At 38.9% G+C, this 24,278-nt stretch overlaps 1 protein-coding gene across 1 annotated transcript in view; it reads right to left on the reverse strand.

The window, feature by feature from the left end:
- The window catches only part of CHRM3 (cholinergic receptor, muscarinic 3), a 205,748-nt gene that overhangs the window by 121,339 nt on the left and 60,131 nt on the right, over positions 1–24,278 (reverse strand). Inside the window, exon 2 of the mRNA XM_009329156.1 lies at positions 16,658–16,760. Coding sequence (XP_009327431.1) covers positions 16,658–16,755 — 98 coding nt within the window. The 5' untranslated portion in view covers positions 16,756–16,760. The remainder of the gene's footprint in view (positions 1–16,657; positions 16,761–24,278) is intronic.

Below are 24,278 nucleotides of genomic sequence, written 5' to 3' on the forward strand. Positions count from 1 at the left end.
CTCCTCTGCCAGCTCTCTCAGCACCCTTGGGTGGATCCCATCCGGTCCCATAGACTTGTGAGTATCCAGATGACGTAGCAGGTCATTGAACGCTTCCTCTTGGATTATGGGGGGTTCATCCTGCTCGTCATCCCTGTTTTCCAGCTCAGGGCGCCGAGTACCCTGAGGATAACTAGTCTGACTGCTAAAGACTGAGGCAAAGAAGGCATTAAGTACCTCAGCCTTTTCCTCATCCTCAGTGACAATCCCCCCGTGCATCCAATAAAGGATGGAGATTCTCCTTGGCTCTCTTCTTGTCATTAATGTATTTGTAAAAACTTTTTTTGTTGTCTTTAACGACAGCGGCCAGGTTGCGTTCTAGCTGGGCTTTTGCCTTTCTCATTTCCTCTCTGCACGACCTAACGAGATCCCTGTACTCTTCTTGAGTCACCTGCCCCTTCTTCCACAAGCGATAAACTCTCCTTTTTTTCCTGAGTCCCAGCAAGAGCTCCCCGTTCAGCCCGGCCGGTCGTCTTCCCCGCCCGTTCTAGTAGTAGCATATGACTCAACATTCTCTGGAGTTCTCTGAGAGTTCATAAAGAGATGTTATTGTGTCCACTCTTTAAATCAGAAAACTGGGAAAAGAAAGTGAAATGTTCTTTCCTGTGCTGAGACCACCTTTGAAAACAAAAATGCATACCAAAGTAGATCTTATTGGAAAATGTCCTCACACACCCAAAAACATTTGAGAGATCATGGTTGCATTTTTCTGTTCTTCATTAGGAGAGAAGTGGAATTTAGTTTTTTAAAAGTATAAATAGGATACACAGATTTATATCTACAAGAATATCTGCTAACACAAGGTCTGGAGCTTTTACATGAGAATACAGAGATACCGATTCAAACCCTCCGCTTGACTGGTTTAAAGCAAAGACTTCTCCTACATAGAATCATAGGATGAATCATAGAAACACAGCATGGTTTGGGTTGGAAGGGACCTTTAAAGGTCATATAGTTCAACTGCCTTGTCATGGGCAGGGACATCTTTCACTAGGTCAGGTTGCTCAAAGCCCCATCCAATCTGACCTTGGGCACTTCCAAGGACGGGGCATCCACAGTTTCTTTGGGAATCCTGTTCCAGTGTCTCACCGTCCCTTATAGTAAAGAATTTCTTCCATATATCTAACCTAAATCTACCCTCTTTTCATTTAAAACTGTTACCCCTTGTCCTATCACTATAGGCCCTAGTAAAAAGTCTCTCTCCATCTTTCCTATAAACTCCCTTTAAGTATTGAAATGTCACAATAAGGTCTCCCTGAAGCCTTCCTTTCTCCAGACTGAAAAACCCCAGTTTGAGTGCCTTAAGCAATTGTTTTTTTCTGAGGTGGGCCAACTTTTTCTTACTCCTGTTGGTGCTTTCTGAACCTGTGCTCTCCCTCCCGCCCCCTGCTTCCCCCAAGAAAATTTCATTGAAACCAGGTTGTTTCTGTTTTTAATACGGACAACGCTGCCATCCACACACTAGCTCTATTCTTTGCTACACTGCCTACACAGAATTAAAATTGTTCAGATTTACTTCCTTTTTTACTTAAAAAAATATAAATCTGTATACATATTTAGGCTGAATAAGGTTCTGAACTTTCATAAAAGATTCCTAGCATTTGAAGGTATGTAGCCTCAGCTAGCTCTGAAACGCATTATATTAAGAGTTCTTTGGTAGCACCTGTGAAAAGCATAGGTATAATTGAAGACCTCATAAGTAGGCAATGAATAATAATGGATTGGCAGTAAGTTCAAAGAGCCTCAACTACAGGTGATAAAGCACAGAAGATGAAAGCATGGAAGATGGAAGGAGCTTATTTTGACTACCTGAATCCTCAAAGTTAGTTGACTAAGAGATAGCAATAGTCTTTTGGCCTGCAGACTGAATAAATGTGTTGTGCAGATTCACAAGATACAACAACTATGATATCATGTTGATGATACTTTTATGAAGGTACATTTTAGATATTGTTTCATTTTCAAGGGATGGGAAGCCAGAGTTAGTATTTTGCTTATTTAAAAGGTGACCTTGCTCCAACAGAAACAGCAAGAAATAGAAGTGATATAAATGTAAAATATCCCTTGGTTAATTCTTTGTTTTTACAAATATTATATTTCTTCTTCACCTCATCAAAGGTTAAAATCTAGTGGAAGAAGGCTTCCTAATGGCTGAGCGAGTGGCAGCAGCATTTGTAGTATATCAGTATATATTTTTCCTAGACATGTAAGATATCTTGAGTAGGGTGGAGATTTCCGATGCTTCTCAGTGTGTGAAAACCAAGCAATTTTCTCCTTCATTCAAAGTATCTCCCTCCTGCATGCTCACGAGTAGCAACTGAGCTCAGTGAGAGTTAATCTATTTGCTCACCAGTTTCCTGAAGCTCTTCCACTGCTGCCACTGTGACAAATTCCCTTAACTTGTCCCTGTTCGGACTGACCAGGAAGGGACAGACAGGATGGCAGAAGCTTTGTTTCTGAAGGAAAGCAATTTACAGAGGAAACTTCACGCAGAACGAAAGAGAGGACTTCAGTGTTACATGGCATGCAATAGCGAATAGAAAAGAATACTGCATGATATTTTCAGCCGCACAACAAAAATGTCATAAATACTAATGGCAGTATCGCTTAATGGGCAGGTCCCTAAACATGATTACATTTTGGCAATGCATTGTTCAGGCTGATCCACCTGGGAGTAATATTTCAAGTTGTCCTCTAGGGACTTGGTCTTTTTGCAAACATATGGCTTTACTTCTTTGGCATAATAGAAATTTCTACGGGGATACTGATTACATGGGAAGTAGAGAAAGTTTTCCTAGAAATTAGCCAGAACACAAGGAATGAATTCCCACAAAACCAAAAAACAAGCACAACCTTGCCTCAACACTTTTTATTCTTCCTTAGCGGAGTAAATGCTTCAGGAAACCCCTTCCACAACAGAACACAATAGTGGACGTCTTTCTTTGCATATGTGATAAGTGATCAGTTCATATCCAAAAGATACTACAATATTGCTATGGGAAGGACAGCATTAAAAGTGATGGAGAACAGCATCTAGCAAGCAATCAACGTGTCCACTATAGAAGAAGAAGTGCTTTGTGTTTGCAAACCCTATTGCTTACTAGATAAGAGTGTGTATTATGATCCAAATTTAGAAAAGTCTCTAAACAACCCCTGATTAAGAGTTTCAATGTATGTTCTACTGTTTTCCTGTTTCACCCCTTGTAACAGGAAATAGTTTATTAAAAAATTAAATAAATCATACATTTAGAATGACCTATCCTAACCGTAGAGATCAGGAAGGACCCTGAGCACAGTATTGTTAGTCAAGATTTTTCTTCTAGTGACTTTTGAAGAATATTACACCAGAATTTACTTTTCAACTATTAAAATGGAATAGTGAAATCATATTGGCATTAGAGAACTGTACTTTCACGTCATGTGATTTTTGTGCTACAGCAACCTTATCCCTTGTATTACCTGCCGGCTTGCCCTAACGCAGTCTGCTCTTCTTAGTCATGCTTTGAACAGATCACACGCCCATCGTGTTGATTTTGTAGAACTTCTTCCTTGCAATACTGACCTATGACAATTAGTTAAACTCCTCTAAAATCATACTGAGGCTTAGACTATATCCACTCCTGCCCGCTTCTCATATATCTCTGTGGAGGGCTAAGCATAGCAACAGATACCTTGATACAGGCATCTGCACCTGCGGATAAGAGAGAGCCGTGCTTGCCTTCAGACAGCTGTGCTCTCAAGTCCTTGCCTGCTGAGAACCAATCTGAGCTGGCAGTCTCCCACAGTTTATCCATGCTTCCCATGCAGTCACTATCAGGAGCTGCAGGTAATCTCAGAGTAGTACAGGTGACTTTTAACAGTATCATATAAATGTTCTGCTTCCCTGGTCTATGACATTTGTGAAACACACGTATAAGCCCATTCAGTCACTGTCAGCCAGATGCCCATATTTTTCTGAGAGATGTGTTTGCACACATAAAGAGACTGATTGTGCTTGTTTATTTCTGATGAAAAATAGATAAGGTGGACTATCCTGACCACCCTGTTTTTCATGCATCTGCACAAAGGTGAGAAATGAAGGAATGCACAGCTTTTCCCAGTGCAATACTGTTGCTGCTGCTACTCAGCGCCCTGTAAATGGGGCAGAAAAATCCTAGGTTCATGTCCCTCCCACTGGCACAAAGCTCAGAAATCATGTGCTGCTTCTTTCTGACCCGTTCCTCACTTACAGCTGAATTTACAGCCATTACCAACATCTAGTAAGTTTGGTATTCTGGGTTAGGAAACTCTCAGAAATGGGTTATTTTATTCTAAAAAATCATCTAAAACTTCTTGTTGAAAGTTTAACCTCCTTCAGACACTTCCAGAAACCCACTACCTAATTACTCCTTCACACAATTTTCACGAAGATGGTGCTATTACATCTGTCTTAGAAAAACAAGACATTAATCAATTTGTACTGTCCTTTATTTTCTTAGAAACATTTTTATATTTAATTAATGAAAAGTAAAGACCTGTCTATTATTTGGCATGTGCCTTCCATCCATGACAACAATCACAGACAGGTTGAAAACATAAAGATCTACTTGTATAGTTCACTAATAGCAAGACCACTGAAAAGAGCTGGAAAGGAAGCAGTACTGAAACCAAAACATTGAAGTCTCACTTACTCTATCTGCTTTTATGTGGGAAAATCCTTGATATTCTTCTGAAAATTGACATAACTAGATAGCTCACAGAAACAATTCATCCCTAGATGCAACAAGTCACTATTTCGGTTATTTATATCACAGTACATGAAAAATTCAGAGTCAATAAAAAAAATAAATATAATTTTAAAATAGAAAAATTTTGATGCAAAAACATTTGATATATGTGATCATGTTTAACTTAAAAAGTCAGTTTGTGATGATAGAGAATATATAGACTGTCACTAAAATGAAAATATGTGCTATTACATTTCATCATAAATCTCAAGAAAAAAGATGTTTTCATTTGTATTAATTGTATACAATACTATTGTATTTTTAAAAAACATACTGTTTGTATATATAAAACTCTGAATACAAAGTCCAGCCTTTTTTAACTACTAAGTTAATAGTAGACCAAGAGCAGTCACCTGTTTCTCTGTATTTCCATTATCATATGCTTATTTAAACCTCATAAATGTGGAACAACAGAATTCCACTGGTTTTAAACTTGTAGCCATGAGGGCAAATGTAACAAATAAAACAAACAAATGCATACATACATAAATACATAGATAAGGAAAGAAATCCCTTTGGCTTAATCTGCAGGGGACTTTCTAAATCTGATATGTAAGAAATATATATCCCTACCTTTTGGGATCTTTATACCAGAAACCAAACTGGAAAATCAAAGCTGTATTATCATTTATGCCGCAAGTATCCTAAATGAAAAAGGACTGAGCAAGAAGAAATCAACGAAGAGTAGTTTGTGTTTTTCTCAACTACCTGACTCACAATCCTCTTGGTTCCTGCACTGAAATAATGGAGACTCCTCACTACCTCATGGAGATACAGTCAATTTGTATACAAATCTTTAAAGCAGTGATTTAGAGGGATTTACAGCCAGAGAAAGTAGCTTTGAGATCTAATCACTAAGGTAGAAAAACCTAGACTCCCTGGAAGCAGAGGCTTAAATTCTGGCATTCTCACCTCATCCTTTCATCTTTCAGAGGTAGATTAAATTCTGTGTAGCTTAGCATATAGGGGTCCTCCACAGGACTTTTAAAAGATGAAGTCCTATCTCCTCTAAGTGTTGTTAAATTTAACATCTTTTCTCTCTCTCTTTTTTTTCCCTTTCAAAATAAGTCCTAGAAACTTGAAATAATTTTTCTAAAGATATTCCTCTTTTCCAGGCAGCTCCCTACCTTCTTGTCTTGAAAGTTTTGAAGCTTTATTTCCTTGATTCTCTATTTTAGTATAAGTGATAAACACTCTCCTGTAGAATTGTTCTACTCCGCCGGCAGCGTTAGCAGAAGTCAGAGCCCAGAAGAGTACAGGCATTTCTTCCCAGTTCAAGATTTGCTATTTTCATTACTTTAAATTGCCAAAAGCTAATCAGACTCACTGAAACCATTGAAATAAAATTTAAAACTATCTTTAAAAAGAGGAAGAAACCTCAGCAAATATCCCACTAATTATTGACCCTCTCCAACAAATCCCTGTATGTACTGAGAAACGGTCTGAACAAATTAATGACAGTGGCTACTACAGAGCTTGAGCTTAAATTTTTAGAGCTAAAACTGTTGATACATATTACAAGTAATAATGATTGTACATGTGTGCACTAGGGATCTAATTTAAGCATTTAATGACATCTAATGCATTACACAACCCTATATATTTTTGGTAGCTACTTGGTACAGTTTGTCCCAAAGGTCTCTTCAGCAATTACAGACAATCAGAAAATTGCTAATAGAACCCCTGTTAATGCAAAACATGCTGGCTAGAGAGAAAAAGGGATGTATGGACTCATAGCCCTTAGGTTTCTGAGTTTTCCCTAATTAAAAAGAAGAGCAATAAGAAAATGGATTTGTCAGTACTTTGAATCTTTATTAATCCTGACTGGGATTTAGGCATATAATCCAAATAGTCCCAAAAAGACAGATGCATAAAGATAATGGATAATAATAATTAGTCAACCTTGGCAGCTATTTAGAGGAAAAGGAATCACTAGGAATGGATGCAGTGTGAAGAAAGCAGAAATGCAGCTCATCAAAGAGGCACTGGCTTGGGCAAACAAATCACCACAAACTTAAGAATCCACACCCTCTCCCCAAGATGCGCTAGGTAATACCTTGGTATACAATGCAACTTATCTTCTGTGGAGACAGAAATAAAACAATATAGTATGTCGCAGCCAATCTTCAACTTGATGTTCCCCATACGAAAAAAAGATGACTGACACGAAGCACCTGTTGTTTCTTTCCTCAGAGACCTTTAAGTACACCTAATTCTTATTAACCATGCAACGTTCACTAATGTTTCAGAAAGGAAGATATACTTTTAAAAATTATTCAGTCAAGGCCTTTTCTGCTTGTCACCCCATCCCACCAGCGAGTAGGCTGGGGGTGCACAAGGAGTTGAGGGGACACAGCCGGGACAGCTGACCCCAACTGACCAAAGGGATATTCCATACCATATGATGTCATGCTCAGCAAATAAAGCTGGGGGAAGAAGAAGGAAGACAGCCATTATATCCATTTAATACAAATGCCACTGACAAATTGTGTGTCAAAACATTGCTTCTCAAGTTTTCTTTTACAGGTCAGTCAAGCTGGTACATGTCAGCTAATGAGCAGCCCAGTACATGTTTTTCAGCCTACTTGAGCCTCCAGTTGTTCAAAACCCTTTGCACTGTCACACCAGGGCTGCAATAACCTTAGATGAAGTGGTACAGGAGTGGTGCCTGGAGCTGACCTGAAAATCCGAAATCAGGCTGAAAAGTACTCTCTTGCAAGCTGTGTTGCCTGCAGCTCTGTCACCTAGCAATTACGTAGGACATGGTCGATGATTACACACAGGAATTTGAGACCCTGGTCATCAGACACCACAGATGTCACAGAGCAGTGGAAATATCTATGAGGCAAATGCCAAAAAGTGAGCACAAAGACAAACTGAAACAAATCTTGAAAATGCTTGGGCAGACTGCTGGTTACAAATAGAAGCAGAGAGCATTTGGGTTACTGAGTCTAAGTCCTTGTCACCATGCCACAGAAAGCTCTGCTCTCGGTTGTACAACTTCTCTATTCATCTTTCCCAAGTGCTGCGATACCTTGTCTCGGGCATCCCTTGGGCCACAGTTTGACACTGCAAATTTGTTGTTCTGTTGTTGAAAATACTTTTCACTTCACTTTAAGATAAGCATCAAAGCAACAACAATTCTTTTAATTAGTTAAATGAATCCTTTAATTAATTAATTTTGAGAAAAGTTTGAAATTGAAGAATCATAGTGAGTCATTCATTTCACACCTAGGACACAATCATTCATAAGCTCCATTCCTTAGTGTCAGTCCGTCAACAGTCAACCTGTGAATATAAATTAACATAAGGGATGGAATATCTTCCATAGAAAAAAGTAGAGGCACACTGTTAATTTCTTCTTTTCTATCCTTAATCACTAGGATAAGCTTTACGACCTCGCCAACAAAGTAATTACAGGTTGCAGTGAATGTGATTCTAACTCTTCTCTCATGCACACTGTATCAGTGCATGCTGCAAGCCTAAGTTAGGACCTGCTTAATTTGTTCTGAAACAGTGAGCTTCAGTCAAAGACACCTGTTCAAAATCCTCACTGAACAAATAGAGATTTTAAAATGCTTTGAGCATTGAGGAATCTTTTTTTTGTCACATGCCAACAACTGTATTGTTAGATTTAAATCAATACAGGGGCCAGCACTGAGAGTTGCTGTACCTTAGGGAATCAGCCCTTGGCACCTTACTTGGTAGGATCAGCTCTGCAATAGTATCCCAATAAAATACAGGCATTTTTCAGAAGATATGCGCTGGCATGAAAGCATAAGCTTTGTAATTCACCCAGCACCAGGCAAATCAGCAGTGACCATCTTGCTAGAGCTAACTGTGAACCCCTCTAGCTTTCGTGCACAAGTGATAGACTGTGCCCAAGAACTGAAGATAAAGCTTAGTTTTATAATTACTTATTCTGCTGATGTCTAAAATGGAAAAAGGTTGAAAAATCCCAGGGAAAAAGTATAAATGCGGCTTCTTTGTTTGGATGTTTTCCTTTCCTCCTACATTCTCTGCTTCAAAGCAACATTGATTACTAACTGCAGCTGGACTGACACCTCCACTATGGTATCTTTTATTATTTGTATTTTGATAGCAGCCACCAACACATCAGCCACAATACATTCCCCAGAAAACCCATAGGCTAAATAAGAAAACAAGAAAGAGGTAGCTAACATCTATATAAATGCAGTATGTTTTACGTTACATATGTGTGTTAAAACCATTTTTATACATTTAAGTAACTTAACACATCCTGAAGTATACCTGACTTTAGTACTGCAATCTTTCATTTTGACTTGCTCAACACAGTGTTCAAAATAATAATTAAAAGAGTATGATTTTGAGGGGATATTTCAAGACAGTGCTATAGCATCATGAGAGACAATATGAAAGGCAAAAATGTGAAATGAGATGATTGTCGTTCAGAGCAATGTAACTAGAAAAACAGACCAGGCAAGGTGTTATCATATGTACAGAAGGTTGAAAATATTTTGTAATGAAACTTTTGGACATTTTGGAATTAAATGATTTTCCTTTCCACATCAATTGTCCATTTGAAAGCTGATTTTACTTATAAATTACATTGAAAAAATAGATCTGGTGGACTTACAACTATGTTCTCCTATGACTCGTATTCTGAATAAAACACGTGAATCTAGTGCCTTGCTGTTATTCAGAGCATGGCTGGGTGGCAGCTGTGTGCGTATGAAGACAGAGTGCATGATAAAGTGCACAACTAGTCAAACGGACAAATTTGCAAATTCAGAACAAAGTCTTGCAGTTCCTCATTAAAAGGAACTCCAGTTACCTCACAGCTTTAGCTATGCACCTCTATGGCAACTACACATAGACATTCCAGCAAAATCCCAAGATCGTACATCTATGATAATGACTAAAAGTTCCTCCTTAAGTCCTTGTGTGTGAGGGGTTACAAGGAGAATGTGACCATCACCTCGTGTACCGTGGGTCTGGAGAGGAGCAGGCGACGTGAGGGGGACACGGCTGCAGCGAGACCTGGGGGAGGGGACGGAGGGACTGCTGCCCCCCCCAGCCCACCTCGCCAGTGTTTGCTATCAACCTGAATTTCTCCAGGGGCTTTTGTTTCTTTGTTATGATCAAGCAGCCCTGAGAGTAGGACCTGAACTAGCTTAGCATGCTGAGTTTTAGTTTGCGATACAAGCATACATTTACCTACGGAAAGATGGACTTCCGTTGCACACCACTTTCAGATTTTTAATGAGGAACTACCTTTTTATTCAGCCTACCACAAACCATCCCAGTCAGAGAGCCTAACAAAATATGTGGTGATATATCCATATATATGGATATATAAAAAAATATGGATATATATATAAATATCACCATATTTATTAAAATCATAAAATTATTCTCTATTAATTTTAAAGTTGGTGGAAAGGGATAGGGGACAAGAAAGGAAAAAAATGAATTAATCATGGTGTAATTTAATTGCATAATGAAAACTATTTTTTAATAAATTTCATAGAATCATAGAGTAGTTTGGGGTGGAAGGGACCTCTAAAGGTCATCTAGTCCAACCCCCCTACCATGGGCAGGGACATCTTCAACTAGAGCAGGTTGCTCAGAGCCCCGTCCAACCTGGCCTTGAATGTTTCCAGGGATGGGGCATCCACCACCTCTCTGGGCAACCTGGGCCAGTGTTTCACCACCCTCAGCGTAAAAAATTTCTTCCTTATATCTAGTCTAAATCTACCCCCCTTGAGTTTAAAGCCATTCCCCCTTGTCCTGTCGCAACAGGCCCTGCTAAAAAGTTTGTCGCCATCTTTTTTATAAGCCCCCTTTAAGTAGTGAAAGGCTGCAATAAGGTCTCCCTGAAGCCTTCTCTTCTCCAGGCTGAACAACACCAACCCTCTCAGCCTTTCTTCATTAGAGGTGTTCCATCCCCCTGATCATTTTCGTGGCCCTCCTCTGGACCCGCTCCAACAGGTCCGTGTCTTTCTTATGCTGAGGGCTCCAGAGCTGGACGCAGTACTCCAGGTGGGGTCTCGCCAGAGCAGAGTAGAGGGGCAGAATCACCTCCCTCGACCTGCTGGCCACGCTTCTTTTGGTGCAGCCCAGGATATGGTTGGCCTTCTGGGCTGCGAGTGCACGTTGCTGGCTCATGTCCAGCTTTTCATCCACCAGTACACCCAATTTGGAGAAAGTTAAAAGCAATGCAGAAAAACTCAGATCAATTCCTACCTGCCACAGTATAGTAAATTTGGTATTTCATTACAGAGTTCATTATTATTTAATCACACAGCGACCATTTATAGTAGGGACAAAAGCTAGTTTTAAAACACAGACAAATAATACTGGAGAAAAAAAAAGAATCTTATAAAGCAGAAAGGAAAAAGAAATGTTTCCTACAGATATACAATGAAACTGTAAACTTATTTAAGCCTTAATGAAAATCTTAGAAAATATACTGAAGAAATAATTTCTTTAGACTTTTGTGACTAAGTCATCTTACTTTTTTCATAAAACTTTTAGGTTCTGAGTCAATAGAAAATATGTCTAAGCTTTGATATTTTGTACTACCTTTTTCCCCCTCAAGGTTTACTCAGTCTAACACGAAACCCTCCGGTCAAAGTTTTTATTCAATCCAGCGTTAGTTTTAATTACTATTGCCTTTTGAAAGTGCTCTTTAAAAAAAAAGCAAACATTTTCTAAATTAGGGGAAAAATTGTGCATGCCTTCTTTCTTTTTTGTATTTCAATATTGTTAATATTTAGCTGTAACGATTTATTTTCCCATGCAAAAATATTTTTAATCACTTGAAACTAATTTATATGAAACACAAAGTTTGTTTTAGACCTCAAATGGGGATTAATTTGAAGTTAGTGGCTGGTTTAAAGCTGACTAAAGTGGGCATAAGTATTGCATATATGACTGGCCTGCTTCTATTATACAACCTGTTTCAGCTTCTGTAAGTTTATATGTGCTTAGACTATTTCTACAGATACCCATATTGCAAAGCTGTCAATATTAGAGGAGCTCGGCACTACAGATTTACTGCCTTCCATGCTGTTAAGAATGATAACCTGATTTAGTTCAGCCTGTATGGTCTCTTGACATAGGGGGAAGGTGGAATAAATCACTCTTATAATTAGATCAATTACAATTAGTTCACTGAGGTTTTCCAATATTTTCCTAGTCACCCTTTCCTGGAGGTCATATTATCTTCATATGACTTACAGTGGAATATCCTATCAGGTTCCCATATGAAACTGAATAGGCATAAATTTATAGCAAGAAAAGAAAGGAAACCGTACGTATACCAGCAAATTATACGCACGTACATGCACAAACATGCATGACCTTAAATCTGTAGATACACAAAATACACACACATGCATATATGCATGTACATATGTATGTACAGCATCTCCTCTCTGCCTCCCTGCTCAACAGTTACCCCTGCGAGGACCCTGGAAGAAGCAACATGCATGGTTTGGACAAGCAGACTCTAAAATATTCCAACAGAAGAAAGCCTCACACTCCATGGTTTCAATACAAAACTTCAGGCTGGTTGAGAGTCTCAGTTCCAGTATGAGTTTGATTAAGTTGAACACGCGCGACACAGCGATGATAATCTTGTCATACACTGATGCTCAGAGGATTAGTCACCAGGAATAAAGCAGTGAGAAATGAAGGAAGGTAGGCATATAAAACTATAGTGATCTACTGTACAGAAGGAACACAAAATGGGAAAGAATGGCTCCTGTTATAATGACAATACTTTTAATTATATATATTCAATGAAAAATAAACTATTAGAGAGAAAATAAAATACTTCCAATTAATCGAATTAATGTAATATTCAAACTTAAATGAAGTATTTTTCCCTTGAGGGTTTTACTGTACTATTTTATTTAACTTAATGTAATTTAAATTATAAACAGAATGGTTTTATAAGCCCCCAGAGAAATGTATTTTCTTTTTATAATGTATTTCCTTTGAAGTGGTTATGGAAATCATGCTCTTCCTGTATCTCTCAAGTCTGTATCTCACATACCACCTACTGCTGCAAACTAGTCAGTCCTCACAAGTTAAACATGATCAGGCTGGTGAAGTACATGACAAGAAAACCCAAGATTTTTTTAAAATGCCAGAGAAAATAGAAATTTGTAATTCCAAAAACTAATAGTCTTCCCTCCAGAAAAAGGTACTGAAGGATCTTTGTTGATAAAGTTATGTTTTTTTCAGAGGGAATGGAACTCAGCTACAATCACTCCACTTGATTTTTTAATGCATGTAATGAAAGAAGAATTGTTTACACTATACCCTAGAGGGAGTTTCAGCTGAGAGTAATTACACTTTGTATACTTAAATTTAAATATGTAAATATTTCCATCTTTCATTTAAATAACAAATCCTTAAAAAATTTAATTCTGGTATAAAAAGTACACTTTCTTTCAGGATGCAAATTACAAATGACCAGTTTGTGTCAGCTTTTTTCCTCCAAGTAATTAAAATAATCTATTTATGAATAAATAAGCAAATATGAATGAATAAATTGAACCCTAGTCTATGTGCTCTCCTCACCATCAATAGCTACTGCAGAGACTCAGTTAAATAACTAGAGACAAAGAGAAAATTGTCTCTAGAAAATTAATTTTGGCTATTAATCATCTTATTAAAGCATAATAGTACCCTATCTTCATGGATGAACCATTAACTCAACGTGCCAGCCATAGATATACAATGGTCTAAGCTGTGATGCTTCTCCTGAAATAATGTCAAGTCAAGTCATTTCAAAGGGACTAAGCAAGTGAGCACTGTAAGATTTGGCTGATTGTGCAACTGCTTACAGCATGAACTCATGACAGCCTTAGTCACAAATTACATATGCTTTGAATTGGTTATTCTTTTTGTCAAAGCTACTCTTCTTCTCTAACCTACTACCAAAACCTATAAATAAATAAATAGACAAATAAATAAAAATAGAAGTTCTTATTAGCTTTGGATTAAAAGCGTGAATCATTTTTCAAGGGAAAATGTATAGGAGCAAGTATTCCTGTGTCACTACTCTATAAAACAAATATCAATGCTCTGGAGTTAAAACTTCTGTTCGACTTAGTAGATTTTATCAATAGCACAAAGCTTCAGGTAGATATTTAAATGTAGAAAGATATTTTTAATTACATTTATGATTATATGTAACAAATATGAATGAATTTTAACACATGAATTTTTTTTTTTTTTTTTTAAATCAACATGAATATAATGCTGTACAAACCGCCTAAGAAAAGACATTTCCTCTGGTTCTTCTTAGGTCAGACATTATCTCGTTCACAACTGAAAGTTACAGCAATTGTGTTAGAATTTGCAGTTTGTATTAGAGTGCTGACCTGTACCACAACCTCTGCAGACATCTATACTTTGCTAAAAGCTACTAAAGCACAAGCATTACTTGTGTTAAATGACAAATGCATGTCATAGTGACCATTACCCTTGCATTTGAGGCAAGATTTTAAGATTCTGACAGCCCAAACAGCTGAGCTAATGTACCTTTGCTAAGCAAAATGATGCTGCTCCTCTTGACTAATGTAATGTGTTCAGATGAACTGACAAATTCTGTTTAATGTGCTGCCCGTTTGTGGGTAGTAAAGCACATTATTTTATTATTTCTTTATACATATAATCCCTTAAGAGGTAGCATGACAGTGTAGTGTAAATCTAAAACAATCCATTAGATTTATTTGCATGAATTGCTTTGCTGTTGTTAATTTAGTATCAGGAAAAAAAAAAAGATATTCATCTGGCTTTCTGAAAACTTTGTTACTACATTTCTTGCAGACAGATTATATATGGTTTGATGTTTTAACCCTTTATTTTTTGCTCACTGTTTCCCCACTGTCACATCAGACTCTAAGTGACAAATAAGACATGTTTTTACAGGGGAGAGATGTGGACTGTAGCAAAATTTGCAGAAGTTAATTATTCAGATATTTTCTTTGTTACTTTCCTTTTAGACTAAAACTGAATACATTTCAATTCCAGTTCCTTTGGGGTACTCTGAATTTTGGCACCAATTAAAAAATTTCCTGCCAAGGAATAGTTGTGCCACTGATACCTACAGAAAAGGCATTCTCCTCAGACTCGACACCCTCTCCAGCACAATAAATGTCTTTTGGGATTGTTTTCCTGCCCATCAGTTACAGCTGGGGAAGATTTTGGATACTCACAACAGGGAACATGAATCTCTTCTACAATCTAGAGCTAGCAACCCACTTATGAATTGTGACAATTTAAATTCAATTACTAAACCAGAAAATGTGTTTTCAGTATTTTATTCATAGAAAATCTGTCATCCGCAAAAAAATACCCCACCCAAACCCACAACCTTTCACCTTACACAAAATACCTGAAAAAACGTCTAAGTAAAACTGGAATATGATCAATGCAACATGAAAGGCAAAACCAACTGTAACTGAATATGGCCAGCTGCGTAACAGTGTGCAAGATAGCATGTCTTAATTTCAGGATATGAAAGCAGGGGTAAGCATTATTTCAGGATTCATCTGAGACATCTGTTGTTAGTATTGAAGCCATAAAGATCCAGCCAGTATGCTATGAAAATGCTTTCTTGAGATGACTTGGTTAGAAGCTTTCTCCAGACAGAAATGAGTGACTGAAATCTCAAGACACTCCAGAAACAATCACAATTAACTGTCAGTGTCACAGTCCCTAAAGCAAGTATGTGAGGAGAGCTGTTTTCTGTGTAAGGAGAGTGTGCCAGCATATGTAAATACAGGCCATCTAAACCCCTGCTACATATCCATATTTACAGTTCATTTCCACAAAATTAGAAATGTAAACCAAGGTGGAAGTTTTACAGAAATGTGTAAGGAATGTAAAAGAAACACCAACTGTAACGTAGACGTAAACGCTGCAGCCTACCAATTCATGTAAATTATTTTAAATGCCACTGCAACTGAGACATAAAACAGCGTAATTTACAATGGAGAAAGCAGTCAAGTGATAATGAATGCTGGCAATTTAATCAGAACAATTTAGTTCTTTGCCTAGGTTTACTCTCACAGTAAAGGCTTGTTGAAACTAAACCAAGCTAGCATATCAAAACCAGAAGGAAAAACTCACTTTTCAAGAATTTGAATTCAACTTGCTGGATTCTCACCTCTACTATAGCAAGACTGAATTATTCTGCAGGGAAATCCTGGAGGTGGAATATTGGCTACATTTTTAATTTTGTCTGAAACTCATAGAAACCTTGAAGGTTTGTGCAGAAGCTCAAGATGATCAACAGGAATAACCTGAAGGCATCTTCGTCCTGATTACCAATACCATGATACTCCTCTACTGTTCTTATGACAAGCATTGAGGTTCATTCATGTAAACCTGTTCAGCCTAGCCCTTACCCTGCCTAGCTCTTATTCTGCTAGCTGTGCAGTTGCAATAACGAGAAGCTCAAGGTTTGCCAACTGCTTGAGAGTTTATTTAATTCCTCTGCCAGGTTTTGTGCCTAAGCTGAAATTGGCACCACTGCAGCTGCTATTGAAGTTAGCTCAGGTACGCCTACAGGAATGACAGGCATCACAGTGTTCCCAGCACCCACAACAACTTAAAATAGATGTGGCAAGGACACCAAACACATTGTGACATATGACGGTCTACAGTTGTGTGTCTGTTGATGATAAAACACACCGCAAAGTTGGAGGGCCTTAATAAATGATTTTGTGGTCCATAAATTCCAAAAGACCCTGACTTCGCAAAGTGAGCACTGTTGCCAAAAATCAGCTGTTTCCCGACACTTGGAAAGATATAATGTGAATATATATGTTTCTTTGAATTTTACCTACATGGTCCAGTGAGGAACATCAAAGCGGCTAGTTGGATCAGGCACTGTGTAGTTCTGTGAACTCCTCTTTTGGAAATAAAACTGGTAGTGTGTCAGCATGTAGGCTGTGAACAAAACAAGAGACAGAAGAATTAGTAAAATACATTAGGACACATGGAGGAGATGCAGACATATAAGCTAAAAGGCCTCCTTTGGACCAAGAGAAGACAAAAGTTATTAATACTTTCTATTGCTGAATAGTATTTTTTTCTTTTTTTTTCTTTTTTTCCTTTTTTTCTCTTTTTCTTTTTTTTTTTTTAAATCTTAGAGACCTAGCTGAAAATGTAACAACTCAAGCATGCATGCATCACACAGATCTGGAGCAGTGGTAATAAGATGGCACTGGCAAGCTTTTGGGCTGCTCACACCTACCCCCAAAGGGCTAGGTACGATCACAGTATCTTCAGATGATTTTTCAAACCCAACGAACAAATTGGAGAGAGGATAACGATTTCTCTAAGACAGCACAAAGAAGTCTGCAACCAAATCAGCAGGGGAGCTTGGCTGGCTTGTGCCTGGAAACTGGCACCTGTGGGCACAGAGAGAGATGGGATGCGGAGCCCGCCTAGACCCCGGGAGCAGCTCAACACAGGGGTAGAACTAAGAACTGGGCTCTCCTTTTCTTCCCCAAATTATGCAGTCTCTCGAGTTAACCAATTTAGAAAGCTGGTTTGGAATATTAATTTTCATGTCAAAAACGTAAAAAGGTAGAAAAATCAAACCCCTAATGTATTCCATACATTATATTTTCAGCTGCATTTAACATACTGTTGCTTTAAAAAGTTGACGTGGCTACAGAGGAAGCAAAAATAACAATAATTAAAACCTAAACTTTCCTCTGCAAAAGTTGTAAATTCCTGAAGTCAGAAGTGTAGGAGAAGAATTAGCCACTGACTACCACGTTCCATTTCATTATATATATAATTAGTGCCAAGTGGAACCATGTGCCATTATTATCCCATTTATTGCACGCCACTGCAGCCTAAGGCTTCAAGACCCCTCTGAATAACTTAAACACAGAAGAGTGATTCTGAATCAACAGATGCTCCACGTGTTCACTGAATGTCTCAGCCTCTACCAGCACACCAAGGGATTTTACTCCCAGGTGTTATAAAAAGGAGGCAGCAGACCAGAAAGAGAACACACTGGCTATGCTGGATGCTCAGTTTCTCAGGGAAAAAAAAAACCCAAACCAAAACAACAACAACAAGGCTGAGATTATTAACAAACAAGACTCAGACTATATTCCAGTTCATTTGCAGAATGGGAGAAAATATGCATTTACTACCCATGTACATTGCTGCATGCCAACACAGCACTGCTAACACAGCTCTGATATACCATTACTCACGGAAGCCTCTCCCTCCTCTGGTAAAACAATCTCCTGGAAGACAGCAATTCCCTCCACTAACCCTGCACAGCCAAGAAGCGCAATCTGTTAGAGTGGAAGCGAATCTGAACACACCCTTACACCAAATGAAAACAAGGGAGGCTGTATTTGCGAGAAGGAGTGGAAAGGAAGCAGATCAGATGAAATATGGCCAGGAAAGAAGGAATACGCGTTATTTGTCTAACAAATAATGCCATGCAATTCATAACTGGAAGGAGCCTGGACACGCCAGTGTGGCAAACCCTTTCATAAGAGCAGGCTTTGATACCCTCTCAGCCCAGATCAACGTTTAGATGAGAGATAATCACTCCAAACCCACTTCCTGAAGCATTTCTTTTCCTCGGCATTTCTTTGCCGAGCCGTTACACTGCTACTCAAACACTGTTCCTGCCACTGCTCCCAGACAGACAATGCCCGGGAAGCACAGCACAAGGAAACGCGTCTGCACTGAAGGTCACCGAGCAAAGAAAGCAAACCTCTCAGAAAGAGGCAAGAAGCAGCCAGGGAGTTAGCACGCAGCGTTTAACCGCCTCCCGCCTGGAAAGGCCTTTCACTCGGTAAAGAGACACAGAAGCTCTGTAAGGATGTCGTGGAGCCTTTGGTGGGAGAGCTCGATCTTTCGGCTCAGGAAGGACGGTTCCAGACTTCAAAACAGCAGTTCTGGTTTCAGTACTTCACTCCAGTGATGCAGCAGTGAACCCACACCTTAGTAATTCACTCATCTATTAAAACTACAATTTGCACAGCATGTACCAAATATTGTTTAATTGAGGTCCCTAAAGGTCCTTGGTGGAACTCTTACATACTGTCACCCATGAAACAATGATGAGAATTACACTTAAAAACACTTAAAACACTTAAAAATTAATTGTTCAATTATTTTTTATACAGAAGTTATAAAGCATGAAAAGCATTTCTCATTCACACTATCAATGCAGAAAAATAATAAAAAAAAAAAATCTGCTTCGTGACCAAAGCCAATTTTAAGTCACTTTTACACTTTTAAGACTGCAAAACAATGGAAAAGGGAAGCCTCTTTTTAGTTAACTGAGCCTCCTTTTAGTTGAGGAATTACAGTTTCTAACAATTAAAACTGGAATTGTAATAATGCTTAATAATTTCCCTCTTATCAAGTTATTATGTTTTTAGTTAGCAATAAACTAATTCATTATTAAATTAGCTTTTCAAGCTATTCTCAAGAAAGAAATTTCTTCCCAGTAATTTTCTACTATATTTTAATTTTATGCCATTACTATCAAGAATCCAGTTTTACTCCCCTAACAACGCAGGTTGTGACTCAGAGCTTTGGAATTCATTGCCCTAATTTACGATAAACTAAGACTCCTCAAATAAGCTTGTGTTGTTTGTATATTCAGCTACAAAACTAATAAACTCTACTCTTGATGAAAAGCAATCAAAACCAGTTGACAACTCAGCTTGTGTAGAACATCAAGGTCCATTTGAAGCACCCACGTCAAAGTTTTATCCCCACACGTCTGTCCACCTTGGTTCAAAGTGATTCTTTTAGAAAAGGGAGAAAGGCTGTTATTTGACACAAAGCATTTGGAGGTAGATACTTATAGTTAATGTGAGGGTGGACCTGTAATAGACATCATAAAATGCGACTGCTAACCCCTGAAATATCCGGGATAAAATCAGGGAAGGTGGAAACCTGGTTGATTTGTATTTTACAACTGGGAAACAATGGTTTGAACCACTCTTCTGTGCTGATACAGTTCATTAGTCCTCCTTTATTCTTTCTGAAAGACTTGTCCAAAAAACCCCCCCAAAACCAACGAACCCCCCCAAACCCCACCCCAGTTATCAGCATGAATCCTGAGCCTATTTAAGCCACCTCATCAACCAACATCAGCCACCTCCAACCTCAATTGCTACGTCTGTGCTAGAAAATTTAATTTGTGGGGTGCTTCTAGGCATTGATCTGTGCTATTAAACTGTGCGAGCGGTCCTAGCAGGATTTTAGCTTGGGCATGGTTTGGGAGGCAGCACGACCAAGGAACTTGAGTTAGGCTCTGCACACGTGGGCACACTACAGAGGGGAGGGGACTGAGATTTGTGGTATTACAAATGCATCCGTGATTACAATACTTAAGGTATTGTATTAAGTATTAAGATACTGCTGTCTGGACAGGCAGGCGCTCTGTGTTCCAGGTACAGAACTGCAGGTCACATTTTATGACTTCTATGATTCCTTTCCTATATTCATGAGAATCCCTACTTAAAACAAGAAGTGCACCTGTGTGCCGCCTTTACCTTTTTATTTATTTTTGATAAAAACTCACTTGAGACTGGAGCGTCAGAAATACTGACACTTTAAATAAGAGAACTACTTCTGTGGATATTGTGGGTATTTCACCTGAGTGTTGTATCAACAGATAAAGGTGATCTCATGCACGGGTCCTCTTTTTTTTCCTTAAATGAACTTCGGGCAATATTTGTCTTGCTGTGAGGAAAAAAAAAGGTCTCAAAAATTGGAGAGACTTAGTTACGTATTTGTATTTTCTTGCCTGAATAATCTATTCAAAAAATAAATCAACAGTACTACACACCACGTTTCTCATCCTCAAAAATGCCTATAGGTGTACCTACACAGATAAAAGGCACTTTAATAGTTTCATGGATATAAGCCTGATGACTTTACAAACTCAGAAAAAAGGCATATTACAATATCAGCCCTGCAGCTTCTATTTCCAGTGGCTTTTAAAGGGCAGAAAATCTTTTGATTCTTGAGCTTCAGGTATAAAAAAAAGTCTGCAAGCTGAAAGAGGTGTCTCTGCCTTGCACTTCTTTCACTGGATCTCATTAGAAAGAGGTTAGAATCATTCTGGACCAAGACAAGATCAAAGCTGGATGGTAAAAGATTGCAACTGCAATGTTTGTACGCTTGAAAAGCCCCTCTGTGCTGATACGAGAGGAAAACATGCTACACCTAGTTCAAAACGGAATTTCTTGCTGGGAACAGTTCTGTTGTTGTTTACTTATTTTCACATTCTTAGAGTTTGTTTTTTACCTTAAGGAAAGACTCCGTTTATAAAAAGCGATTTTTTCTTGTACTGTTGACAAAAGGAATCAAACCACTTTCCAAGCACAAGCTGCCAGGCCGATTCCCAGCCAGCACAGGTCAGAAGTAGGTAAGAATTTGAAAAGTTGAGGTACTACAGAAATGTACAGCTTTCTAACTAGGTATCTCAAAAATGAGCACTATCAATAATTAAACTAAACATGGGTCATGAATTCAGAAGAATATATGGGAGAGTCAAAAAACTGCATTAAAAATAAACTTTTTTAGAGATCAAAAGTGAAACAAAATTGTTTACAATTTTCTGGCAATGCACTAGAGAGATATTTTCAGAATTTTTAATTATTTACTCAAAAATTTGTACTGCCAATGACTTTGGCCTGAACTCACTGCTTAAAGTTTCAAGACTAGACCTGTCAAATGGACTTTAAAAGAAGCACAAGATTAATTTCAGCTCCATGTTTGTTACGGAAGTAGTCTGTAAAACGATGAATCGGTTGGTGTGCTCAGAGATCTCATTGCAATCACTGGCTACCAGTGGTCCCTTCACACAAAATCCAAAATGACGGGATCATCTTCTCTCTAACCCTAGCCCAATAAACATGCTAATATTGTATTTCACGTTGAACTGCTTCAAAAGGCTACGTTAAGGAAGAACAGAATATCCTACAAATTAGATGGAAGAAGGAGGCACAAGGTCATTCTACCAGCTTGGGCTTGAAAGATAAATTGATGTCCCGTGTCTGTTCTAAACACTAGCTATAAAGATAAATTCTTCCTGTATTGTGCAAATATCAACTAAGTCCCCACCGAACTGACTCATATTCTGCATTTCTGAGGTTGTAGCAGAAATTCTGTAAGGCCAAAATAAAAGGACAAATTTAATGTCACACAACAGTTCATTCAACTTGCTCAACTTTTATTTTTTTAAGGATGACTGAAAACAATAATTTTATGCCCTTTCATCCAGTTTAACCAAGATAAAAATTAATGATTAGCATCCTGAATTTAGACAATGTTCTCAAAGAAGAGATGTCAATTCATAGTACTGACTCAGTCAAATCTGTTTCAGCTGCTGAATAACTAGAAGGCTTAATTTTGTTTTGATGTTCTGAGGAGTATGGTAAAACAAAATCCAGACATTTCAGGTATGATTTTAATTCGGTAGTCTCATAGCTCAAAAATTGTTCAGCCTAGACATATCACGTTTGTTTCACTCTAGAGTAGTGACTTCAGCGTTTTATTGGCAATGTTGAGTGGCTATTTTGGAAATATTCAGTTAGATCTGCTCAGCGTAGAAGTGTTCAACTCAGTTCAGTTCACGTACAAAGCATCTCATAAGTGCACTACAGTGTCTGAATATAATCAGTTGCACAACCAGTTAGGAAAAAGGAAGATATCAGGAAGAAACAACTACTAGGAGAGTACTTCAGTTTAACTGCTCTTTATTACTGATATTTTCTATGTATCTGATATATAATCACAAAAGCTTTTTAAAATTTGAGCAGTAATTAGAATCTCTCATAGATTTTGATTCCTTCGGGTGCTTACTGATGCCTGACTTCTAGCACCTCTGTTTTTAAGAAAACAAAGATTATTTTTTTAAACCAAAATCTGTTAAACGTCATGTATAATTTTACATGACACCACAAGATAATCATGGCTAAACAGACCAAACAAGGAAGCTCACTATTTGGTATACAGTTATCAGCATTAATAATTTAGGAAGTGGTCCCACTTAATTTTAGATATCTTTACAGTTATAGGTATCTACCCCTGAGCTGTACAGGCTCTGCACAGACAACACAGGAAAAGCTGCCGCATTAAAGGACCATTCGACAGAGCTGATGTATTTTAGTTGTTTGCCCTAGGATGAGATGAAGTAAGCCTTAGGAGTATCTCATGTCCTCCATCCATTACACAGCACATCTAAATCTGGTTTATTGAATCCCAATCTGAGTGTTCACTTCTCGTAATCATAAATAGGTATCTGTAATAACTGTTTTTACAAACCCCTTTCACCCACTGTTTAGTCTATAAATATTCTTTTCCATCCAGCCATTTAGAGATTAGGCTCCACTATATATATAGATGCATGGATGCGGCTATTCCCAGGCACCCGGAAGGAGCAGTGCAAGTGGCATCCACGGGAAGGGGAGGGAGACGCTCCTGCACACGCCGAGGACACCAGCAAACATGCCAGCCCTGATGCAACCTCCAATGCAAACGTCACTTTAAACGATGAAATAAAATCAGCTGACGGGCCTTGGATTTACCTCTGCTTTGGGTGTCCGTGCCTAGGTGCCAGTGGGGGGGGGGGCTGCAGGGTGGCCTCTGTGAGGAGAGGCCAGGGCTGCCCCGTGCCAGGCACTGCCAGCTCCCACCAGCTCCAACGGCCCCACCACAGGGCACGGCTGAGCCCCACAGGGAAAACGTATTTAGAGAAGAACAAAGCGCCTCTGGGCAGTCCACGCAGGAGCAGGGGGACATGCCCTGAATGACCTGCGGCCCACAGAGAGCCCAGGCGGAAGCAGGGTCATTCTGAAGGACGGCAGCCTGTGGAGGCCCCAGGCTGGAGCAGGGAGCAGCGCGAGGAGAACAGGGCAGCAGAGAGGAGCTGCCACGGACTGACCATAACCCCTGTTCCCGTCCCCCTGCGCCACCACGGAAGTGACTCAGCAGCGGCTCAGATGCTCTGATCCACGGAGCAGTGCCCTGAAGGGTTGCTCTTTGGGTGGACTAGGTTCAAAACTAATTCCCACAGGCTACAGCTCCATACAGAATGAAACACCCAATGGATTAGAATCAGAGAATCATAGAATCATAGAATCATTAAGGTTGGAAGAGACCTCCAAGATCATCGAGTCCAACCATCAACCCAACACCACCATGCCTACTAAAACATGTCCCTAAGCGCCTCATCTACACATCTTTTAAATACCTCCAGGGACAACTTGAGGCCATTTCCTCTCGTCCTTTCGCCAGTTACTTGGGAGAAGAGACCAACACCCAACTTGCTACAACCTCCTTTCAGGTAGTTGTAGAGAGCGATGAGGTCTCCCCTCAGCCTCCTTTTCTCCAGGCTAAACAACCCCAGTGCCCTCAGCCGCTCCTCATAGGACTTGTTCTCCAGACCCCTCACCAGCCTCGTTG

Source organism: Pygoscelis adeliae, unplaced genomic scaffold (assembly GCF_000699105.1).
Source record: "Pygoscelis adeliae isolate BGI_AS28 unplaced genomic scaffold, ASM69910v1 Scaffold77, whole genome shotgun sequence".
Taxonomy (NCBI): Eukaryota; Metazoa; Chordata; class Aves; order Sphenisciformes; family Spheniscidae; genus Pygoscelis; species Pygoscelis adeliae.